Source organism: Symphodus melops (assembly GCF_947650265.1).
Source record: "Symphodus melops genome assembly, chromosome: 11".
NCBI lineage: Eukaryota > Metazoa > Chordata > Actinopteri > Labriformes > Labridae > Symphodus > Symphodus melops.
Genome location: NC_136701.1, coordinates 11,119,748 through 11,145,896, shown reverse-complemented (window position 1 = coordinate 11,145,896; position 26,149 = coordinate 11,119,748). Strand labels below are relative to the sequence as shown.

Here is a 26,149-nt window from a genome sequence, read left to right as displayed (position 1 = left end):
GGTCTATATATTGTTCAAAATGGGGCGGTGTGCTTTGCATTCATCCACACCCAACAGCAGCAGCCGGAGCAACTCTGTGCTCCATCTTTCGATGACAAAAATCAATGTAGTTTTCACCCTCTGACCTCTCGACATACCACTGGGAAATTAAACGACATTTTAAGTGCATTAGAAACCTAATACCGTACATATTACACGCTGAAGTCATAAACACACTGCCTGATTCAATCGCATTTAAATACAATACGTTCTGAGTAAGGAGGATTCATTAATATTTCACTATTACAGTAAGTGTTTGAACTAAAGAACGTCTGGAATGTAATATGTTGTCTAAGTATGTAGGCGCGCCCTCTGCTGGCTGCGGGGCTGCAGCGCAGTCTGGTGTGATGGCATTCGAAATAGAAAAAGCACACAGCAGCCGCTGGATTTCTCTTTACCACATTTTCAAGACAATTAAGATCATGAGTGGAATTTATGGATCGCAATCTTTACTTCCTCACAAACCATGGTCTCCAAAGCTCAATTGGACTAAGTGAGAAAGATGCATGAAGCCACACACATATGTTAAGTAAAGAGTTTGCCTTATTTCTATAACAAAAGGCGTGCCATTTAAATTCCACAACATTCTGAAACTGAATTACTCGCGGAGAAGAGAAGATAATTATATATTTAGGCAAAACTCAATCTATCTGTGTACTCCTCGTAAATCTTATTGAGACTAAAGTTTAGTCCCCTCTTAACGTCTCATCTCAAATCCTTTAATTGCAGATTGCGAACCACTGGCTGCTCTGCTGAGCAGAAATACAACAATCGGGTAAACGTGATAAATTACTGTCCAGCAAACAGTGCATTCCTGCCTGTGAAGTACATGCAAACTATGTTTAGCCATTCAAGAAGGCTTAGCATGTATTTAAAACATGTTTGGAGAAAAACAATGAAAGACTGACTTACATATCACTTTGCTATATCTATTTCATTTCCCTATTATTGGTCTTTACTTATTTTTACAAATGTCTGTATTTCTGTTCTTTTAAAAAGATTCTATATATATATATATATATATATATATATATAAAACACTGGCAGCACACTTGGCTGTGACTGAATGACAGCAACACTATGGACTACAATATGGTCCTCCTCATATATTGCACAATTAGTCTATAACATTGAGAGAAATGTACTGGCAGGCACAGTAGTACTGAAGCAGAAATAACAAGAGCACAGAGGTTGAACAGTGTTGCTCTTGCATTGTGTGCATTAGGCCTCAACATAACAACAGGTGCAGTGCACACATCTAAGCACAGGGTTTGTAAATTCTTTCATGCATTTCACAATTGGGCACAATCCAAACTGTCGCCAACACCAGTATTTCCAAGAACAGATGGTGAAAAATGGACACAAAGACATGCACGTCTGCATGGCAACACTGCACACACAAAAAAATGGCAAGGAATACAAGGAAACAGAGCCAAGCACAGAGACCTATTTTTATTTATTTATTTCAGCCCAGTTGATTCTGAGCCAGAGGAGAAAATATGTCCAAAAAAGCACAAAGCCAATCCAAAAAATATTTATGATGAAATAAATAATTTGGAATCTCAACAGAGAAACAAACTTGGCCTGAGCCAGTCCACAATTTGTGGATGTTTTGTCCACAAAAATACAGAGCTTTCTCCTCCATATACTGTACCTGCTATCAAGTGTAACATGCAATAAAGGTTTTTACGACTGTGTCAAATGGACTGTGAATGTAACATATTATTTCTATCAGCTGTGCCTTTAACTGCAATATTTTCTCCATTCTGGCCTGTTGTTTTCCATGCAGATTCTACCTTCTCCCTGCTGCCCATTATCCATGACAGCTCTTTGGCTCTTTTATTTCCCTCCACTCGTTCATATCTTTGCCTATTTGTCAGCACCCCTCACCGCACATCATTGCAGCTGCTCAGGGTCATACAGTTTTCAAGGAGAAGGAGCGGTAGCCTTTACGTTCACCGTCCTCAACAAGCTGATGCAATAGCTTTTTCTTCTGCTCCTCTGTATTTCCTTCAATTGGGCAAATTGGCGCCTTATCAGTCGTTTAGACTTGGACATCCTTTCAGCTTTACAAAATCTCGCTGTCATCTTTTTTTCCCCTGCTGGGCCACAAAAATGTAAGCATGAAATAAAATTGGCCTCTTATCTTGACAGAGGAAACATGCAGCTAAAGAATCCATTTTCCACCATTAGTTCTAAATAGAATAAATCAGATGGAGGCCAGTAAGAGCTCCAATTTGGACTCCATAAAAGAAAAAGAAAAACATTATGAGTGCACATTAAAGATAAGAAGCCAAAAGCATAATTATTTCTTGCATCTTATTTTTTGTTTTGACTTTGAATTGTCTTAAGGTGTTACAAACAGCATAAGCTGTATGTCTTGTTTTCAGAATTACAGAGGATACAGCAGAATAAGTAAACCCTTGATTTTAATTGGGTTTTACACCCATGCCAGAGCCTTCGACAAACAATGTCAAAGCAAAGGGAGAGTTGGACACCGTCCTTCAGAATGTGAAAACAATATTTTCTCATTTGTACAAGGTGCAAGAGTGAACTTTTGAGTAAACTTCTGTTTTGTTTACTTCAGGTGGAAATTTGAATATTCCTGAAATTGCACTTGGCCGTTTGATCATACCTTTGTAACCCAGGCTGTTGTCTTGCTCAGATGCTGGGTCAGATTCAGGTGTTTGGGCGATGATCTCAAGGTTCCCTCTGTGTTTATCTGTATCTGTTTTCATGGGGGACAAACACATTGAGGGACATAATTCAAAGAAAAGTGTGGACATGTATGTATATATATATATATATATAAATATATATATATATATATAAACACTCAGACATTAAAAAAAAAACGTGTCCATACAAAGAGACATTACAGGTGAATGTATTACATACTGAAAAGTGCCACAAATAGCAGCACTTTCAATCACAACACCATGAATAAACATGTTATTTTAATTTGAAACAAATGACTTGTCAGCAATTTTCTAAGACTTTTATAACCTTTTATTGACATTGGAGAAAAATACCTTATTGAGATTCAGATCATGGCTCATTAAAGATAAATATAGTTTGTGATTATTTTAAAAATGAAAGAACAGAAAGAGAGACTCCCTCTTGCCAGGAGATGAAAAGGGAAGCATATTTTAAGAGCAGATACACTGGGAGATGCAGTCAAGTGTAATCATGCAGTCAGAGAAAGGTGACATGTATAAGTGCATTATTGTATTACAGGAATATGATCTTGTCTTTGTTAGCAGAAACTAAATTGCAGCACACTTGCAGACTGCATGTGGATGTCCTGTAGCTTAATAAGCAGTAAAACAAGATTTTGAGTATTTAGTAGTAAATGGTCATGTCACCAAAGCCTGAAGGATGAGAATGATGCATTATGTTTAAAATCAAATGCATAAACCAAATTAACCAAGTCATTTGGATTTCATTAGCCATGTCATACACAGTAACAAGATACAGAATGTGTATGTTGTCTGAAAATCAAGCACTAGAGGGAGCCACCAGTTCACCAGGTCAATGAAGCTATCACAAAGGAATGTATCTGACTTGCTAGGACTTTTTTAATTGAATTCAAAAGCTTTCCAAAATTAAATAATAAAGCCTTTGCTGAGTACCAATTTGTGCAGTCTGATGCCCGGTTTAAAATGACAGTTTTGAGTTGATAAGTAAAGCTATGACTCTGTCAATGTGACAAGGAGAAAGTCAAACTGTATGCTAACAATTATACCCCGATCTCAAATCACCATTAGACCTCTCCTGAACAACAACAACTGTTTCATGGTTTTTCTCCAGTTATCACCGACAGAAATTAAACCTCTAGCTTCTCACACCTATTAGCCTCTTAAAATTGGTATATCGTTTTTTTATTATTATTATTATCTTGTGAAATGTCGAAATGTTTTTTTGTTTTGTTTTTTTGCCTGTGTAAAGCTCTTTTAATTGCCTGGTGTCTGAAAGGTGCTATATAAATAAACTTACCTTACACATTACATCTTAAACAGTGAATGTAATGGGAGAGGGGAGAAACCTCATGCCAAGTTATACTATGTGTTTTAAAGTATTCAGCCACTAGAGAGCAGCATAACTGCACTGACAAAGTTCTGTTAGGAAAGTATTGGTACTGCTCTCATCCATTGACCACATGATCGCATTAGACCTGCGCCTATTCTGAGAGGTTACATAGAAGTGAGACTTTTTGAATATTCTCTGCCACCTTTAAATACAGTTTCTGAGGTCTGCACACATTCAATTGGTAGATTGATGGTACCAGCCTTTTTAAACACTCTGTGAAGTTGGTGAAACAGTACATTAACAGAACAATACATCCCAAACATAAAGAATAAGCACTATAACATCTGTGTCCGGTAAATTAAGAGAATCTCACCTGATGTGATGTCCACGGCATGGCCATGCTGCAGCTGGATTATTCGAAGCAGGCTGATGAGAAGGAACATGATGTGTGATTGGACAGACAGCATGGTGTCTAAAGGGCCGGCCTGCCTGCCTTCAAGGAGGCCTCAACAAACCTGAAACCAAGACAACAGACTGCATGACTAATTGATATATGGCATGTTGTTGTAAGAGATGTGCTTTAAATCAGACATGCTGGAGAAATAAAGAGAGCTCAATGGATACTTTGCTCTGAAGTTATTTTAATTTAATTTGGCTTTGAGCTTTTTTTCATTTCACTATGTGTTAAATGCCATAAAGACAAGTACGGGAAGTCCTTTAACTAATCATGGTGTCGTTCTATTCTGTTTGCAGTCATCTAAATAAAACTGAACCGACACTTTGACATAATCTTCAAAGCATTCATTAGTTCCATTATTTTGTTGTCTCCATCAATTCACCATTGATGTTATTACAAGCATGTGGCATCTAACATATTGTCAATGAGTAGAAGAAGGCTTGAGCCTTGCAATATAGGCTCAATAGGGAAAATCTTTTAGTTCAATGAATAGACTATCAGAGACTGCATAGAATATCGTGAAGAGAACATAGAGGGATGTTTCATACATTTTTTCTACACCTTCTAAACTTCCAAGACAGCATACAGCACGCCTATCATGCAGGGGAATATCGCACTGTGGATTCACATTCCTGCTGTCCCTTTGATTCTCTTTCCTGAGTGTTTTACTACTGTGCACTGGATGTGAATTCCCAAAAACAAGAATTTCAGGGAGGCATTCCCAGTTATCTAGACTTTGATAGCTTTGTATGCCTGCATACTGTGTTATGTTGTATCGTCCATTTAAAAGATTTTCTTTGCCTGTGTCTGTCCATACTTGGCCTTTGTTTTTTGCTATGTTCTCGGGACAATGAATTAAATGTTCAAGCATTAACATTCCATTACCATCAGTATGACAAATTATTATTATTATGCAAAGTGAATTGTTCATTTTGAGGACTTTTACAAGTCCTCACACAGTGAAATCACACTTACTTTAGGTCCAGCATCTACATACTGGCAAGCATTAAGCAAAAGCCATGTTCCTGTGTAAAATTCCACTACAGTGAAGAGAGGAAGACAGATGGACTTTCCTCTGAAACCCAACCAGCGTGAAGCCAAACTCTGAGTCTGTCTGTTTCAGTCTGGTCCAATCCTCATGAAACAAGGAGGGCAGTTACTATGGCTCCTGCTTTTACGATCATATTTCAACACATGAAAAAAGCTTATATGCAGTAAATTCAAAACATTCTCTTTGTGTGCCCTTTGTGCATAACATGCATAAGTGTATTTTGTGTTGAAGTGCAACATGAAAATTTTATGTGCTCATACATAACTCAAGTGAAGCACCACAGACAAAGCTCACTTTTACCTGCTGCACATCCTAACCTATCCTTTAAAACAAATATGCACCCCCTTACACACACACTAAAGATAAAACACATCCTCGCTCTCAAGTGGGAATGGTGATGAGACGTGGTGACAGCGCCAGGCGAGAAAAATAGGAAGTCAGTTGTACTGATCAGCCATCTGTGGAACAAAAAGCTCTGCAACTCATCCGAGCTGTCTGATGGACGGCCAGATTCATGGGGATGCATTGGCACCCTGCAGCCACCGACTCCCTGCTCCACTTTAATTGTTCTGAGAAATGCAAAGCAACAGCCAATGTGGTGAATTAGCCAAAAGTTGAGCAAAAAGTGGAAAATGCTGTGCAGACAGTGATTAGAAGGATGGTGTAATTGTTGGTTGTATGAATTGGATGAATCTAATATCTAGAGATATGTTTTTCAGTTTGATACAATTAAAGCAATTATGTCTTTTTTGTTGATGAAATCAGACAATGTGTTACTGTGCATGTTCAATATTTTGTGTTTGTTTGTTTCCCTCCCCCCTCGGTAATATTAGTTGTGTTTTGGAAAACAAATGAAAACATTTGGAGAGACAGATTCATTCTGATATCTTTCAATTATAGATGACCTTCATTTAAATATTGGAAAGTACTAAAAAGAGATACTAAAAAAGAAGTTTCTGACATTTTATGATACATATTGGGTGCACTAGCGTTCCTCATATGGCACAGCTCACACTGCAGTTTTGGGATAGTTATGTAGGTCAGTCGGTCAGTTGGTCTGTTACTTTTTTCTTGACTTTTTCTAAAATGGGGTTATAAGACGGAGAATCAGAATCAGGTTTATTGTCTATCTTGGTTAACAAACAAGATATTTGTCTTAAGGTTATTAGTGAATATGATGAATATGAAAGTAGATTTAAAAGTCAGAACAGGAATAAATCATCTGATAAGTAATACCAATTAAACTAAAACTGCACAAAAAGAAGTTTGCACAGAACCGTGTAGGCTAAGGTGTTTCTGAGACATTAAGTACAGAGAGAATTTGCAATGGGCAGAGGTTATATGTAGCGTGTGTTAATAAACACATAGTCTACAACAGTCGAGTCAGATGTGCTGAATTATTATATTGTATGTAGAAGAAGAAATTGTTTCTGTGTTGAGAGGTGTTGGTCAGATATTCTTTTCTTTTTTTGTTGTATTTTACCCGCAATTGCAATTCATCCATTCAATCCTACAACGGCACACATCATACTGTACATGTGATTATTTATAACGCAATTGTGATCCCCTAATTTTCCATCTATAGCATCATTATCAGTTAAAGTATTCTGGTCTAGTTTAGCTTAGCTTTGTTCTGTTTATTCCACTATAGTTAAGTTTAGTTTGGTTTAGATTAGTTTAGTTTAGTTTAGTTTAGTTTAGTTTAGTTTAGTTTAGTTTAGTGTAGTTTAGTTTAGTTTAGTTTAGTCTATTATAGCTTAGTTAAGTTTAGTCTGGTTTAATGGTTTATTTTGACTTGGTCCATGTGCAACATAACTGTTGGGCCAGAGTTAACTATGAAGCTATTTACATCTGTGGCTCCTGGGCAGGAAGCTCTAAAACGAAACAAAACAAAAGTATAATATACACAATTCAAATCAATAAACAAAAATTAAAAACTAATTTGTCCACTACTTTGGTTTATCAACACCTGCAAAAATCATTACATTAACCATTAACCTTAGTAGCATTACATTTCTCAACTTTGTGAGTTTAAGTAAGCACGTCTCTATGATAACTGTGAAATATGTTTATCGTGCTAATTGTTTCATCTATTAATCTTTAGCAACTTCCATGACGGCATGTTAGAACGCTAACTAGCATTTAGCTCAAAGTACCACTGTATTCATAGAGCTTTTAGTGGAACTGTATAAACAGTTAAAAATAAAGATCTTTTGTCATATTTTGTTCCTCATCCTAATCCTAATCATTTTCATGAAATTAGTACCGTAAATTCCGGACTATAAGCCGCTACTTTTTTCTCACACTTCGAGCACTGCGGCTTCTACTCCGGTGCGGCTAATGCATGGATTTTTTATGGGGGACAATGAGCTTTTGCCGCAAAAACATTTGACTTCGTCACGTCGGATCTTAATATCAGTCATTTTGCGCTTCATGCACGCACCCTCATGATGGAAAACACACGGAGAAATACATATGATGCAGCTTTCAAGTTAACGGCGATCGACCTGGCTATCAAAGAAGCTAACAGAGCTGCTGCACGTTAAGATGACACTGACAGCGACAACAGAGACTGAGGAAGTGAGTAATGAAGTCATTCTGAGGCAGTGAATGGATGGACTTTTTCTTGTGAAATATATTACGGTCATCTTTTTCTTCAGCCGTGTTACAGACACCGTCGGCTAGGCTTCGTATTGTAACGGTTCATGTTGTAAAGTCAGTAGTTGATAATGTGTTCATAATTCCGATTATGTGGAGAGTCAGTGAATGCACCAGCGAGAACGTGTTGAGTGGCTGTATGAGAGAACGCTGGGGGAGAGAGTTGGATTGTTACGGCAAGTTATGTGTTGCTCTCTGCTGTAAACGGCGTGGTCACGGCCGACAGTGATCGGGTTATTAAAAGTTATTATTGAACGCTCTCGTCGTCCTTTAACGTCCGTACGGACGCTACAGTATTTGCGGATGTTACCGGTAGCCTACGTCTGTGTAAATAGCTCTTGTTATAGCGTGGACACCTGCGGCTTATAATCAAGTGCGGCTTATATATGTACAAATACATTTATTTACTTATTTTTAGCCGGTGCGGCTTATATCCAGGTGCGCTCAATAGTACGGAATTTACGGTACTCTTATGTCAATTCAAGCTAAGCATATTCATTCATAGGATGCCTTAATAAAAGCTCCACAACTCTGTAGTAAAAGCATCTTAAGGATGGTTAAAAACATTGTTTGGCTGATACAGTAAATATGCTGATGTTTTCTAAAGCTATGAAAGCCAGACAAACATATATTACATAGTAGCATGATATTCAATATTAACACCATTCATATTGAAATCTGCTGACACAAATAACTACATGTGGAGATATTATAAACCTAATGAGCGAGGAATATTGCATTTTACTGACTGCTGAATATTAAATGTGGGTGGTTATAATAACATTGCATTGTTTAGTTTTATCTCACACATCTTATGAGTAATATAGAGAAAAGATTGGCAGAGGGGGAGTGTAGAAGGGGGAAGTATATTAAATCTAAGATACAATTTAAAAAAATATGTCAGTGAGAGAAAAAAAAATGAATGAAAGAGAAAAGCATAAATGTCAGTGTGATATGTGTGTAGAAGACCTTTTGAAAATGTTAGCTTTAAACAACAACACTTACAACCTAATATATAAATAAGATAAAGTATGGGGCAGATTTAATAAATACAATAAAGACAAGGCAAAGGGTGCAATATGTGAAGATTTAAAGCATTTGTAGGCAACACATACTTTTGTACTTTTCTCTTGTGCCTTGTGTGATAGAGTATTAGTGAAGAGAATAGAGGAATTTTCTTTAAAAAAAAATACATTAAACACATCAGTTTAAGTGTAATGATAGTTCATTAAAGATAACTGTTGGATATAGTATGTGCTGTCCTCAAAATTGGACAAATGTGTACATTTTTGTGCAAAAACATTAAACGTAACCATGATGTCCTTATTGATATAAATGATCATAAAATATCTTTAAAAGTCATCTGCACAGGTTCTAAGCTCTAATGGGGATGAGTCTGCAGATCAAAGGAGACAGGACTGCTGATTTCCTCTTCCTCCCTCTGTCTGCTGGGGGAATAATCACAGCTTACCATCTAACATATTGTCAATAAGACAGAGCAGGAGCTCCCCCTATGTCACAGCAGACAGATCACATACTGTAGCAAGCACCGGAGCGTGAACGGAATCAGCTCCCAGAACACCCCCCCCCCAACACCTCCTTCAATCGTTTGCTCTCTTCTAAGTCCAATTCCCTGCATTCATAGAGACAGATACATGCAATGCAATATGTTGTACCACGTACGTGCTGTCAAAAGGTGCAGGAAAGATACTTTGATTCAAGAGACATATTTACCTTGAAGTGGGCGCAAATTGCAAGGAGAAGAAGACATATTTCAATGCACCTGTAGCATTTTCTGAAAGAGACACACCTATCCTTCACGTCAGAGCACTTTGCTAGATGGTTTTATAAACGTTCATGTTTAAAGGCAAACATATTAAATCTCTGTGCACATTGTAGACACAGGTTTGATGGTTAATCAGCAGCTCTATAATACAACTCCACAGGGATGCTAAGGAAAAGCAGGGGGCACAAGCAGGAAGCATGATTCACTGACTATTTTCTGCACAAGAGTCTAAATCAAGGCAACAGTGGGAGGTGTATGCTTTACTATCCAGACAGATTCATACATTTAATATACTCACAACAAGCAAACCACCTCCATATATTACTGTCAATCAAATATAGTAGCCATATATATCTCATACCTTAATGTTACAAGGCTCTCGTCTCTGTATGTTAGACTTGAGAGTTCTTATCAACATCTGGCAGTTATCGCTGACATATGGCGGCTTCTTTCGGGGAAATGGACAGGGAGACAAATGCAGGCTTTCATCACTGCCACTATAATGCATTATGGGAGCTATCAGAGCAAGACAAAGGATATTAAAAATATGAGAGGCAACGTCTGGGGCTCTGTCAGGGCTCATGGTGACAAGTCATAGTTGGCTGAGTAGGCAATATGGAGTAAAGGAAGTAGCCCAAGGAGAAACAGATGATCCAATGAAGGAGCCACAAGGAGCAGTGAACTCTGACTCTATAAGGAGGAATGACCAAGATATGGTAATGTCCTAAATCATTTGCTAATTCACTACACGCTACTCACTATAGAGAGAGTTTAATGTAGAGGAGCATCAACATATTGAGCTCATCAACAAAGAAAGTTAGGTTTATCTTTAGCAAAATCCATTTTGCTAAACAGTTGGCTTCATTCATGTTGTTTTGACTCCAGGTTAGACAAGCTAGTTGGGCATGTTTCAGCACCATAAAAGTACATTGACCCTGCCTCCGCTTCAACTCTTTGCCTGAGTCTCGATGAGAAAAAAGTTATTGGAGTCATCATTTACCATATGGAGACCATGGATGACATCACAAAGACAATGTCCATATTTTATACAGTTTGTGATGTATTCCTTTCCACAATCTCTTTTGGGACATTTGTCAACTAGTGTATAATATTTCCTCACTGATGTCACATTAAGAATTTCATGATTGGCATAATGAAGATGATGAAAATCATAGTTGTTACAACAAGTTTCAATCTCAACCCTTCCCCCTCTATCCACACCTTCCGATGGTTCACCACCAGTCACTCAAAGCAGTCTCTCTTTCTTTTTATACACACACACGTATTCCTTAAACATCATACCAACACATCACACATGCAGTAACCCAGAAAAAGCATCCTTTAACTGGCATGCCGTTATTGTACTTATCTTTCCAATGTATTTATTTTTGTTTTCAGATAATTTGCATTAATTTTGAACACTATAAAACTAGCGATGGAGTGTTGTTTTCAGTTTGTCTATGTACATTGTATTACTCCCCATCAAATAAACCATTAAAAAAAAGGTAATCACTTTTTTTAATTTAATGATCAAAATAGTGAACTCACCAAAGTGGTTTTGTACATTGACACGATTGACACTTGACACAGCCTGTGAAGGGTCAAAGTCTCTGAAGACATATATCTAATTGCATTTGAACTTTAAATTAAAAAAAAAATCTTTAGTACAATGGCTGTATAGGAGAAGTGGACAAAGCTGCTGCGTTCCACTGTTTTAAATTTCAGCAATGTCAAAAACCAAAAAGACAGAGAGGTGATTTTCTCATTTGTACTGTAGCCATGTGAACTGAGCAAATTCTACCACATGACAAGTGCAGTGGCCCCCTGTTTCCCATTTGAAAATAAATCAGGTTCAAGACCCTTTTGCGTCGGTCTCTTCTGTTTTTGGTGATTATATCTTTATTTGATAAAAAAATAAGGCTGAAGGAAGTCAGAAAATACTAGGAGAGGATGTGGGGAATGACATTCAGCAAAGGTCTGAGGGTTAGAGTGTACCCATGGAGATTAACTAGTGCCCCCGCCACTCACTTATAAGACCAAGAGGCTAAATTCTCTCTTTTATACAGCACATGGTTCTGAAAGAGGTATTAGTTTTCATACATATTTGAGAAAAATTCTGATGTAAGGAAGAAAGAAGAAAATATTAATGACCTCACAGCAAGTTACCTTTACTGCAGCAAACCTTTGTTTCATCCCTTCTTGAGAAACACCTCAGGCCTGCTTGAAGGCATTTACAGATTAAAGGATTTAATAGTGGATGAATCCAGTGACTCCACTCAACTTGGCAATGGATTTTTCAGTCGATGCTTTACTGTAGGAGGCTTATCACACTGCCTCCTCAGCCTGTGCAGATATCTTCCTTTTATGTGGCCAGGCGAGTCAGTTAGAGAAACACATTTACAGAAAAGGTTTTTCTTTTCTTTTTTTTTTTTTTTTTTGAGCTGATGGTACACCCAAACACAACGAATTCAACAGATTTAGGGATCCATTAAGAAATGAGTTTGGGTTTGTTTGAATGTTATTTTAGAAATTGTTACACATCCATCACTAAATCCCTTTTGGGGTTTAAAAAAAATCGCAGAAGGATTTTCAGGATCAGGGTCCAGACAAAAAGCAAATGAAACCTCAGAACCACAAAGAAAACATCTTTGATTCTTAGATTTGTTCATTGAATGCAGCAGTGAGATTTTAGAGAGTCTTTTTATATTAATAATTAAGAAGAACCATGTGCTGCTTACATGAAATACAAGTTTAACTTCTCCAGTAAAAAATATTGAAAGAAAAAAATATAAAGGAATAAGAATTATAATTACAAAGTTGTTTGTCTTGCAACATACAGTCTTCAGAATACAAAGAACCTTCACTACAAATTTGTATTAGCAACAGATAACTTTCAGCACCCAGCACGTGGACAGCATCTGCTCCTCTGTGAATCAATGGGCAGGGAAACGATTCATTCCCTCTGACGCCACCTTTGCCAAACGCATGTGCACTTACAGTAGTGAAATGACTAATGCAACCAACCACACTTCCCTTGTAAGAACGAGTACAACTTTAAAACTTACCTCTGCAGGTTATCCCTCCAGCATTATTGTTCCATTTTCTCTTGTAAAGTGAAAAATCTCTGCCTGTGCATATGTTTGATGCACCCAACAATGTAAGCAAAGAAAAGAAAGAAAAGGATTGCCAACCTGCAACAAAAAAAAGGAGGAACAATCAAAAGAAGAAGCCGATGCTAAAGGAAAAGCCAAAATAATCCATCTGTGATCCAGGAGACGCTATCAGATGGGGTGCATACAAATCACAAACCTACCTCTGCAGCAACCTAGGTCCAATATCCTCAGGGTCCTAAGGCTGCACTCAGACAATTCATGCTTACAGATTAAGCCTCACACACTCAAGGACACTGGAAAATGTTGAATTTCAACAATCAGATTAGCATATTGATTTTTGTTTTCTCGGATTATTAGGAAGTGGAGATGGCAAAGGAAGGTTTATATTTTTTAGGTTCTATTTATCCTAAATGCAACAACACTGCTAAAACATACCATCAGGATTGATCAGCTATATAGCTCATTATTTATGGCAGATTGTAATGCAAAATGAGCTTTACACTTCCACGGTTTTTCCACAATTTGAAGTCCATTCTGTATTTACTATACCCGCTGTATATTTTTGATGGTTTTTCCAACAGGAGCAACACAGCTCCTGTTACCTGCAGCAGTGGATAGACAATCACAGTGTGTGTAGGTTTTTTCAATACCACACATCCCTGAATTGTTGTTCACAATCTGCAGAAAAAAGCATCCCACAGAGTCCATGTTCACCTGCAGAAAAAAAAAAAAAAAAGAAGCAGCCTGCCTCTGTCTCTGTCACTGAATGAAATCGAAAAGGTTTTTGCCCATTTATTTTTTACTCCAATCGGGTATACAGTGGGGGTGCTGGGACCTTAGCATGCATGGGCCACAAGGCAGAAAAACACTCCAATTCATCATGGAGATAGCAAACACAAACACGTTTACACACAAGGAAGGAGATATATTAGATTTTTCAGTCTACCTGACTTGCATGTCTTTTATGTAGTCTCAAGCTACAGACTTCATCTTTCTTAAATTTCAATACCAGTTCAAGTGTTCTTACACATAAATAGTATCAACATTAATTGATTTTTTTCCCCCCATTGTCTGAAAAGAGTGATGGTTGCATCTTCTTCTGTGTAATGATGTGTATAACAAAAGAAGAATTGATCCGCAGCGTTGCTCATTCGCCACGTTTTCAATTCAATCTACCCGGTGTCAATGTGATGGGCTCAGCGTTTAAAACAAATTAAGTGCTTCATGTATACACTTTGTGTAACATGCAGATCAGCCACATAGTTCAAGCTATGCTGTGATGTTACTATATTCATTCCCAGAATCTAATGTTCACTCTGAACTGAGAGTAAATCACTTTACTTTATGCATGAAAAAGACCTGCACGGCTTACTTTAAACGTAAATGTGTATTGGTCAGGTTCCGAGCATTTGTAAGGAGAACATTCAGCTCTTTCAACTATTGTAAGCAAGGATTCATGCGGAGAAATGGTGGGGGGGGAAAAAAGTTAAAGAGTCTGAGGGGCAGCAGGGCGTCTGACCCAATACAATTTTCTTTTCACCTGCACTCTTATCAGCAGCGTCCTTATCGAGATCCTTCATCGAACTCAGCGGCGCGGTTTTGAATTAACCTCAAGTCAATATCATGGTCATCTATCATGCTGACAGCAGCAGACTTCTGAGTGTGACATTGGAAAGATCATCATCTCGAGAGGAAACTCTTGGTCCTCTCTGCCAAGAATGTTTAAAAAAAAAAAAAAAAAAAAAAAAAAAAAGAATGACCACGTCAGTCACTTTTGGTTCAGAGTTGAGCTGAGACACAGACGGAATGGGACATTTTTCATTTACAGCATGTATCTTGATGTTTGGTTGTGATTCCCTTTCTACGGACTTACCTTTGGCTCTTTCTCACACGTTCTTCTCGTTGTTTAAACACTTGAAAGCTTAGGTTGTCATCATGCACATCTCTGGTCTAGTTCACACTACTGATGCAACTGCAAATGAATACAACACTATGACGCAAGAATGACAGCTCCACATTTACATGAAACTCTTGATATGATTACAAAAAGGTGAAATATCAATGTTATTTAAAGTGCTTGGCTTCTAAATATGTGTTTTAAACCTTCAAATGAAGACATTATAACTGATGTGAGGTGTATGCATGTGATGTGAGGGGAAGTATTACATTGCATGATTAATAAAAGGCCTAAATTGCATCTGATTCTAAGATATCTGTATAGATCTCAAAATATAATGGGTATAAGTGCATGCAAGGTTATATTCACTGATTATTTCCAGCATTTGCATTCAAAACATTTCCATGCTGGATAATGTGCCAAAACAAGCTTTAATTTATTTCTATTCTCACAAGGTAATTCAAACAGCAGACGCAGGGACATGATTTGCCTTTCTACTGTCCAAACCTCTCTGAAGGGATCTAAAATGGCCATTTTCCAGATATTTCTTATTTGGATTGCGATCTCAGGAACCTGTTGACCCTTGATCCGCTCCGTGCCTCGCTCCATTATTGGTCTAGGTCTTAATTTTTGTTTCTTTAACCGCACGGTGAATGTGTCAAATAGACTAATGACCAGCCCAGGGGTCTACAGAGGTCCACAGATTATTTATTTACCATGTATCCTCACCAATTAATCATCATGCTTTGTATGCACTGTACACTGATGTGGAACCAAGTCCTTTTTAATAATACTGCTCTCTCTCTCTGACAAAGTTTAAATGTGATTTGCTCATATCAAAAAATGACCAGTGGTTCCATTACCATACATTTATATGGTAATATTTGAATCCTTTTCCTTCCCCTTCTTTGGTTGGGCTGACTGACACTTCAGCATCGACACATGCAGAGGGCCAAACAAAACAGTTTTCATAGATGGACCATTATACCAGAGATGCATGGGGAATCTGTGAGAATGCTTTCCAGGTGTCGATGCCCCTTGGTAATCTCCTTCGTCTTCAGGAATTCATTTTCTCAGCAGCTTCACTTGAAAATGACATTCTGACACCATTTACATGGAAATCACTCTCTGCCTCTTCATCTGTAATTGTGGCCTGTGTGCACAGAGGACCTCTCTGAGGGATGGACTATTAATGGACATACACAGAAAAGTGAAAATAAAAGAGAGGGAAAAAAGAAAGGAAGAACCAAAGAAAGAAAGTAAGCTAGAACAGAGCTGTCTAAGAGGAGTGAAGAACGAAAGAAGGAAAAGGAAGAATGAATGAAGCCAGGAAAAAGGAAGGAAGAAAAAAAGGAGGAAAAAAAGGAGGAAAGAAAGGAAGAAAAAAAGGAGGAAAAAAAGGAGGAAAGAAAGAAAGAAAGAAAGAAAGAAAGAAAGAAAGAAAGAAGAAAGAAAGAAAGAAAGAAAGAAAGAAAGAAAGAAAGAAAGAAAGAAAGAAAGAAAGAAAGAAAGAAAGAAAGAAAGAAAGAGTGAAAGTATAGTATTAAGAGAGAAAGAAAGAAATGAATGAAGAAGGCTATTCTAAACATGGCTTTTTCAGGGTTTAAATCAAGGTCAGGTTTCAGGTATTAAGGGATGAAAAAGGGAGACACTGGGGGAAAGCCTAATGAGAGAAATTCCAATTTCTCCCTTTGAACACGTGTATCCTCTCTTTCTCTCTCTGTCTCTCTATCTATTTTTCTCTCGTTCTATACCCTCTTTTTCCCCACACACAGGAGAAAGACAAAGATTTTCCCTGAAAGAGGAAAAAGAAGAGGAATCCACCAGCAAAGCATAATGCTGCTGAGAGGGGGCTGAGAGGAATGCAGATATTCAGGTTGCAGAGTTTTTGTTGTGTTGCAATGAGAAGCATTTTTGTTTTCTGCTTTCGAAAGACCTTTGAAATCCATCTCAAAGATAAGTTTTTGAAAATGTCTGTGAAATTCACCAACGACTGAAATTTATGGAACAAAACAGCATTATATAAGTGCACATGCCTCAACCTCAAAACAAATACAACACAAGGCTTTCTATATGTGTAATATATACATCTCCCACATTGTACAGTCTTGTACAAGTGAGTCACTAGCAACAAAAGATAAACGCTTGCAAAATCTCACAAAGGACATTGATAATCATGTACAAAGGTGGGATTACCTTGTCATGCCCTGAATAAATACATGTGGTATGATAATGTGAAGGGTTTTTCATGTGCAAACTATACAACATGATAATCTAGTTCTTAAATATATCACATTTGACTCCTTACACTTGTTTAGTTAGTGGGGGGGGGGTTTATATTCCCTTTTTGAATATTTTTGTGTAATTTGTGTAAATGGGGTAAAGGTGGAGAATTAAGGTTATGTGGTTGGATTAATACTGCCTCCATCTGGCATTACTGTAGCAACACATATAAGCAAAAACACAGTGTGCTCTACAAAATGAAGATTGCCTGTAAAATTGCTGTTGCTTCTTAGTGGAAACTGTTGCTGTTGTTTTATTTAAATGTGTTGATTATAATACAGTAAACAATGGCCATGTCATTTTCTTAAACTAAGCACAGCAATATCTTATCTTTTATGCAAAACCCTATATGGCTTCATGTGCAGAGTTTGAATTCTAACAATGCAACCTCTTGATCTTTTTTTTTTTATTGCTGCCTATTAAGGTAATGCTTGTGCAGGCAGAACATGTATTGGCTTTGGTAATATGTTTTGGTGAGAAGCAGTGTCTCAAGTTTTCATCAAGTGTTTAATACATCAGTGTGCTATGGAGGCTACTGCACCACACAATGGATATGAATGCTGATTAATTTTAAATGACTGATGCAGCCTTAATGTGTTTAATAGCAGCATTGACGCAGTAAAAAAATATTGTAAATGATAAGAGTTGATTTGTATCCTCATGCTTTTAAGAGTTGGTTTTATAAATGTTCAGTTCTTCAAGTGTATAATTGTGACGCACAAAATAAAATAAATATTTTCGGTGCTTACACAGATAAATGGCACTGGTCTAATTGTAATGCCTTCAGAGTGCCAGTAAAGGCTTCAGGATTTCCATGCGTATTGGATGCGTTAAGATCACAGGCGGAAAACGTGACGTCATTACGTACAAAGGCACGTCTCGGAGAAGATAAACAAAAAGGAAGGAAGCCTTCGGCCATACAATCGCGGCAAAAAAAAACGGTTCAAAAATTAGCTTGAAAGCTAAAGTTAGCAACTCCATGTACCTATTGTGTCGCTTTAATATTTATTATTAGGCGTTTACAATCATGGACGAATCCATAGTGTTTCGTATGAGCGCGTTTTCGGAGCAAGGTGGGAGGAAATATATGGAGGACGTTGTCGAGATAAGAATCGAGTACGAGCCGACGCCGTCGTCGGTCGAAGATTACCAAAAGTCTCAGACGCATGGAGGACAAGGAAAAACGGAGAGTGAACCTACCGAACGGACTGAAAATGCCACACTTGAACATAAGGTAGAGGCCGACTCGGGTCCGGCTTCTGCAGTGTGGGTCGAGAGTCTCTCGAACGAGGACCGAGGAAACAAGAGTGCGGAGCATGTAGTCGACACTCGGAAGTCTGTGGCTTTTTTCGCTGTGTTTGATGGTCACGGGGGTCGGGAGGCTGCACACTTTGCACGAGAGAATCTGTGGGAACTGTTGAAGAGGCAGCGAGGGTTTTGGTCCAGAGACCACAGTGAAGTGTGCGCCGCTCTTAAAAAAGGCTTCATCGCCTGTCACCATGCGATGTGGAAAGAGCTGCGTAAGTCATCATCATCATCAGAGGGAAAAGCTTGCATGTCGTGTTTGTCATCTTTGTGTATGATGAAGCGGCCTTTTCGCTCGCACTGTCTGATCATTTCAGCGAGGTTAGATTGTAAACTGTGTCACCGGAAGTGGTATCGGACTCAGCTGATGGTGTTATGATGATCTGCCAACCAGCCCATCCCTTTACATCTGACCACGACACGCATCTGAGCACATCTGAATGGACGAGAAAAAAAAAATACAAACATTCATTTACACACAACATACATTGTGAATTTTGTAGTGCTGCATTTTGTTCCATTCAGTCAATATTCGTGCTTGTATGGACATAACAGCGGCCACTCTATTGTGTTTACATTCAGTAGAAAAGGTTTGATGGAAACGAAGTTTATTTTTGACATGACCTGCGTGTATTAGAATAATCACATCATTCTGATCACACCAGGCTACACGATCCATGTGAAGAAAACCAGTATTACGTTAAAGTAGGATTTTAATCAACTTGTACTACGGTTTAAAAGATGACAAAGCATGGCTTTTGTAAGCCTGTCAAAGTGAAGCTGTTTGGTAGAGCAGGGGTCAGGGGTTAAAATGAGGAAAAAGAAATGCTTGTTTGGGTCAATTAATCTGATCTATGAGAGAGAGAGAAACGCGTCTGCCATAATGAAGATTAAAGAAGTCACTTAAAGTCAAAGCAGCGAAGACGATGAAGGAATGTAGGAGAGCTCGTTATGCTTTATTGAAGTTTGTCTAAGATGAGCTGAATGAAGAGGTTAACTAATAGGCGCATGGCAGGGATTAGTTTCTATGGTTACATGGTTCAACCTTTATGATCCCAGTTGATGAAGCTGAAGACAGTCATCATGATAGCTCGTTCTTATGTTGAGCATCACGACGCGTCAAACAGATCTCGGTGTATCTAGATCACTGAAGGTAAGCTTTTGCTAAGCTCTCCTTTTCTGTGAAAACAACCTGATTGGTCTGTTTTTTTTTTTTTATGGACCTCTTGTTGATGCTGGTAGGATAATTCAGCAGCGTGTGGCGCACAGATTCAACTCTCAGTGGAGGCTCAGTAAGGATGTCGCGTGCGTGCCAGCTGAAGTTCAGCAGATTTGATTGGACTCGCAGGCTGAACTGAAGTGTTCATCTTTGTTTTCATGTTTGTGTTTCGTGCTTGGTTATAACTGATCACTACTGTTTGAACTGCATCTGATGTTCTGTCGCTGGTTTTACTGAGTTCAAAATATGCAGGCCAGTGTGATGAAAAAAAATCATAAAAGCAAACGACAACAGCAGAAGCAACCTTCAACTATGACGCGATGACAAAATGAAGATATCTTTAATACCTGACTTTGTATTCTCCCCCCCCCCCCTCTCAGCGGAGTGGCCAAAGACCATCACCGGCCTGCCCAGCACGTCAGGCACCACGGCCAGCGTGATTGTGATACGCGGAGTCCACATGTACGTCGCCCATGTGGGGGATTCAGCGGTGGTGGTGGGAGTGCAAGAAAACGACTCTGACATCACGCTGCAGGCGCTCGAAGTCACACAAGACCACAAACCGGAACTTCCTAAAGAAAAGGAAAGGATAGAACGCCTGGGTGGCAGGTGAGTCCGAGAACAGGACCGCATTCAGAGGAGTCCGGGAGGGGAGGGGCCTGTATGTTATGTCCAGCTTTAACGCGTGCCATGTTTGTTGAATTTGATTTATTTTTTTGCCTCGTCGTGTCTGTAGTGTGATGAAGAAATCCGGGGTGAACCGCGTGGTGTGGAAGAGGCCCAGACTGACTCATAACGGACCCGTGAGGAGGAGCACAGTCATTGACCAGATCCCGTTCCTGGCTGTAGCCAGATCCCTCGGTACAAAAAAAAAAACCTACCATCGTTTGGAGCATTCGATATGTTTGGTTTGATTATTCATCCAGAAATGTCATCGACTCCATATGTACCACATCACAATCGTTCTCACAATACAGGAGCTTCACAGTACAGAAACGTCGCCTTAAGAGATGTTTGAGGCTACGTTTTTCCACACAGCTTGTGTTTTTAAAAAAACGGCGTTGCGATGAGGACTTTACCCTTCGTACATGGAGCGCACAACATTTCCCGCTAAGCTATCTGCACCCGCTCCTGAACCCTTTTTGATGCACATACTGACCTCGTTACTTCCCGTCTAGAATTGATTCTACATTCAGATGGAGCGCGTTGTAGACACTGCTAACTGTGGAACACGTGAACAGCAGAGAGACAGAGGAACAGTGAGGTGTAGCTCACGCTAGCTCTGCTAACAGACCAATGTGGTGTGTTTGTGTTCATCAGCCTCGGAAAATTCGCCGACATTACAAAACACAATCTGTTGTAAACTCACATTTAAGGTTCTGGAAAAAAAAACACACAAAAAAAAAACTGCCTCTCTGTCCCTGAAGGTGATCTGTGGAGCTACGATTTCTACAGCGGCGAGTTTGTGGTTTCCCCGGAGCCTGACACCACCGTCATGACGCTTGATCCCAAACGGCATCGCTACGTCATCCTCGGCAGCGACGGACTCTGGAACATGATGCCTCCCAAAAACGCGGTCAACATGTGTTCCAGCCACGACAAGATGGTGGTTAGTGTACACGATGAAACTCGTCTCTGCTTTTTTTTTTTTTTTTTTTTTTTTTTGTCGTTTTGATTTGAATCACGCTACTTTGAAAGCATCAGAGCGATAGAGGGTTGTAACACACTTCTTTTTTCTTTCTTTTTTTAAATCACTTGTTTTCTCCTTCATCTGCTTTTATTTTTTTCCTTTCCCGCTCCCAGGGACCAAAGGGGATGTCATGCGCCAGGCGGCTGGGAGCTACAGCTCTATTGTTCTGGAAAGAGCGAATGCTCCGAGCAGACAACACCACAGTTATTGTCCTGGCCCTGCAGGAGCGCGACGGCCCCCCCATCCCGATGCACCGAGATGAGATCGTTGTTGACATGGCCACAGGAATCGACCATGTTCCGTACCCAGGAACGACTTACAACACGTGTGAGGTCCCAAAGGTCAGTGCCAAACCTTCGCTCCATCCATCTCCTTTTGCAGTATTTCATCAGGAAGTGACATGTAGAGTCAGTCAATGCTGGGGGAAGTACCTCTCCAGCACTGCTTTGACAGTGGGGGAAAAAAACAACAACCCCAAAACAGAATATTTGTGCGTTTTGTTGTTTGCTATTCACTGCATTGTCCTGATATATTCCAGCTCATTTTTCTTTAAGTGTCATTGTGCTACTTTTCACCTTTTTCTAAAATGTGAAGTCAAAAATAGCTGCTGACTTCAGGTCAATAGCTGCAGATACTTTTCAGTGGACTCTTGGTTTCAACAAATCACTCTTTTGTTTTCGGGGCCAACAGGCGGAGCATGAGGATGACATGTTTTTTGAAGAAGATGAGATATATGGAGAAGAACATGAGGGATGGCCGTGCCTGGAGTGGTAGTGAGGTGACTGCTCAGTTTTAAAAAAAAAAAAAAAAAGAAAAAAAAATGTATGAAAGTGTCAGCTCAACTGATTTTAATGTGTCTGTTAGATGAACCTGGTGACCCACACAGCTGGTTGAGCGCTGCTACAAAGTAAACTGTAGATTAGCTGTGTCGTTCAATGTGTTCTTCATCAAAGTGAGGTAACCATTAAAAAGATGACAAGCATTTAAGAGTGCCACATTGAACCTTTTCACACATATACACACACACACACACACACACACCAGCCACTAGAGGGAGACAGCGAAACAGCTGGCACGTTAAAATGACCACAGACTGAACACAAATCACATGCAGGTTTGAATCAGGTGATTCGGTGTGAAGACTGATAATGTTCCAGGCTGGTCGTGTGGTTTTGTGTTCAAACAGAACAGATCCATAATCCATGTTATCGCTTGTGTCATCGTTACTCGCGTGTCTCTCATTTAGAGTGATCATTGGAGGGTTGAGTTTTTTTTTTTTTTTTTTTTTGTTAAAGAGGTTAAATAATGTGTGTATTATTGAATCAACAAATTGATTTCAAACATTAAGAAAAGAAAATATTACATTTTCAGAGGTTTTCCGTTTTTGACCAGATTTTCTCGTTTGTTTTATTTTTAGCCGGGTGACGCAGTGAACGCTCCCTGCCCTTTTAAAGACAGTTCCACGGCTCTGGAGCGGGCGCTGGGGCTGTACGAAGCAGCTTACTGCGCCACAGCGCGCCTCTCACCTGACGTTGACTCGATGAGGGTCACGCTGCCCCCATCGGAGGGCTCCGTGAATGTTTTCGAAAAGCAAGACTCCACAACCCAAGTGGACTGTGTTACATGTCGTCCTCCATTAAAAAGGTCTCGCCGTTCCCCGAACACACCGGCTGAAAGCGGAGGTCGCGGCCGCCCCGCCGCCGCCCCTCCGACAAAAGCGTCCCCAAGGAGACGCCTGTTAGCGGCGCACAACCCAGTCAAAGAAGCTCCTCTGAGGACTGCAGTATCCTACCACAGCACTGCAACTCTGCCTTGTGCGTGTGCTGAGTCCTCTCTCATATAAACTTTTTTTTTTTTTTTTTTTTTTGAGAGACCGGGACGAATACATCACGTAAGGTCAACTTCGGTGTGCTACAAGTCCTAATCTTAGATGTATTCTTTTTTTTTTTTTTTTCTAAAAAAAAAAGTCTCTTTGTTTTTGTAAATTCCTGAGAAATTTGAGATTGTAAATGTGTGACCTGATTAATGTGTACTTCTTCTCTTTCTCCCCCCCCCCCTCATGAAAATTTTAATGTTCGCAGAAATTTTAAGAATTTTCGATCTGTTCAATCTACACAATCTATTTTCATACTTCAAAGTATGTATAGTATATATATTAAAAAAAAAAAGAAGTTATTTAAAGAAAAAAGAAACAATGACTACAATCTGAGAGAACTACAGTCAACATGAACGCTGACACAGGCAGCCTTCCAGTGATTCCATTTATTAAATAAACCAACTCTTTTACGCTGTTCCAACTTTTCTGGATTGGTTCAAACCTCACACTCGTCGTTTGACATTTATTCTCCTGGAGCCTTTAAGATGCTTGACTTTCTGGTTCAATTAGGAGACTCTGACAGCCAATTACTGAAGAGCTCGAAGACGTGGAGAGTAAATTGACAAACGCAGAGTGTGAGGTCGTTCTTAGGGGGCTGATTTGACATCTATGTCATTGGGGTTTTTTTTGTCTTTACAAGTGGCAAATAATGAACCATCATGATCAGAACTTCTCCTTTAAGCTACTCGCTGTATCTCATGCATTGTATGTGAGGATGTTTAAAGGGTCAGTTCACTGAAACCCCCAAAAATACAACAAAAAGTGATGATTATATTTAGCATAGTACATTCATATATATATATATTTTAGGGAACTGACCCTTTGATGGCTCTTCTGGAGATTAATATTGATCCTTTCCAACTGTCTCCATGTTTGATTTGGTCAATTAACTGTATTAAGTTTTTAAACCGTGGATGTATCCATCCTTTTTTTAAGGTGTCACTATGAGAAGCACAGGATGTTGGGTAATGATGAACAAGTCTTGACCAATACCTGTGCCTCTCTTGAAAGTGGTTCAAAGGCAGCTTGGACCTTCATGTGTTTATTTGAAGTGTCTACTCGGTACCAGCACCAGTAGAATTGGTCTTCCTCTGTGTTTTCATATTGTGCATGTGTGTGTGTGTGTGTGCGTGTTTTGCATCCATAAATTGTGTTTTAATCCGCACATAAAACACATTATGGTACTTGTGTCATAAACAAGAAGTGCCCCCATGCTTGGTTGATAGCGGTCAAACTTCTAACTTGTTTTATTATGGCAGCTCAGCGAGTGTTCTAGCGGATTTGTTTGCCTTCTTTTTTGAATTTAAGCGTCATGTTTGCCTTCGCAAACCAGTCAGAGGTGCTTCATACAAGTGTGATTCTTCCTGATGTGTCATTGTAAGTATGGCTGTGGCCCAGCTTCAACCATTTATCATGCACCCTCTGTCCCCCCCCCCCCCCCCCATCTCAAGTGTTCATGCTGCAGAAAATAAACCCCTGTTAATGTTTCTCAGTAATATTCCAGAGCAGTGTGTTTGTTTTGTACAATACTTCAATATGCAATACAAATTTGTACAGTACATTATTATGCAAAGTCAATGGATATTCCAGGAGTCTGGCATGCTCGGATCTACTCTGTATGTTGTGAAGTGTTCAGAGGTTATGGAATTTCATGAGCATGTGGTTTGTTTTGTTGACATTTACAATACTTGGTTCTGGCTTCATATCCACTGCAGCCAGGTTTCAAGACTAACTGTATAACTTACATACTTTCAAAGTGGCTGATAATATAATGTCTCTGTGTTGTAATAAAGTTGTCATTTTTCAATTGGTGCTGTCACATCTGTTGTGGTGTCGAGTTTATTACTATGTCTGCTCTGGAGTTTTGAGCAGGGACTGCTGAGTATTGAGGACTTCAGAACGCTATCTGTGTTTTATTTCAATATGAAGGGACTGTTTAAACACTGAGGTAGTGCTCTGTGTATCTTTGCGCTTGTGCAGGGTTACTGGCAATTCCACTATGTTCCAGTAGATGGCCATGATGTACCAGCATGAAACCACCTGCCTCCACTGGTCGGTTTCCTTTTATACAGCGTGTTTAATCGGAAAGGGCTTTAAATTGAACAGGTCGAGGGTCAGCGCTTCCCAAATTTGGAGTTGGGACCCCCTGGGGGGTTGTGAGATGCCTTCCACAAAAACAGATACGAATATAAAAATAATTTAAAATAGTATTTGTAACCCATTGTTGCAAAAAAAAAAAAAAAGTCATATCAAGTAAATCCGTATTGAGGAGCATGAACCTTGTGACATTATGTATAATTTATAAAGAGCAATTGTAGAACCTGCATACATTTAAACAGTTAAACAATTCACACCCACAATGTGTTTGTTCATACACCTACCCCACACACATACACATAAATACATACAAACAACACCATACATATACATACATTATTATTGTTGTAGATCCTCTTTATCATTTATGACTCAAAAACAGTTGTTCAATCGCAGATCAAAAAGGGTCTATATTACTGTATATGACTCCAGTTTCGCTATGATACCAAGTGCATTACATCATTCTAGAACAGAAGGAGCTGAAGCGTCTTTTGTCGACAGTACATTAGCTTTTTTAGCGACCGCAAAGGCATTTGCTATGAGTTCAAGTTTGGAGAAAACTCCGAGCAGGCATACTGCTGGGTCAGGGTCAATCTGTGTGCTTTTTATTTCACTTACTTTCTGACATACCTCCACCCAAAAACTCGGA

General features: G+C 39.2%; 2 protein-coding genes across 2 annotated transcripts in view; one reads left to right on the top strand and one right to left on the bottom strand.

Annotated features, from left to right (window-relative positions):
* The window catches only part of LOC306831444 (roundabout homolog 1-like), a 98,074-nt gene extending 84,787 nt beyond the window's left edge, over nucleotides 1-13,287 (bottom strand). The window contains exons 1-3 of the mRNA XM_079355555.1: nucleotides 13,086-13,287; nucleotides 4,442-4,583; nucleotides 2,675-2,767 (exon numbers count right to left, since the gene is read on the bottom strand). Of these exons, the coding sequence (XP_079211681.1) occupies nucleotides 2,675-2,767; nucleotides 4,442-4,535 (187 nt within the window). The 5' untranslated portion in view covers nucleotides 4,536-4,583; nucleotides 13,086-13,287. The remainder of the gene's footprint in view (nucleotides 1-2,674; nucleotides 2,768-4,441; nucleotides 4,584-13,085) is intronic.
* A 4,821-nt stretch (nucleotides 13,288-18,108) lies between these two features.
* On the top strand, nucleotides 18,109-25,222 carry LOC306832014 (protein phosphatase 1D-like). Its single transcript, XM_079356373.1, is given in 7 exon segments — nucleotides 18,109-18,833; nucleotides 20,218-20,446; nucleotides 20,574-20,698; nucleotides 21,265-21,446; nucleotides 21,641-21,868; nucleotides 22,945-23,236; nucleotides 23,239-25,222. Coding segments are annotated over 7 exon segments (1,665 nt in total). The 5' UTR covers nucleotides 18,109-18,340; the 3' UTR covers nucleotides 23,355-25,222.
* The last annotated feature ends 927 nt before the right edge of the window (nucleotides 25,223-26,149 follow it).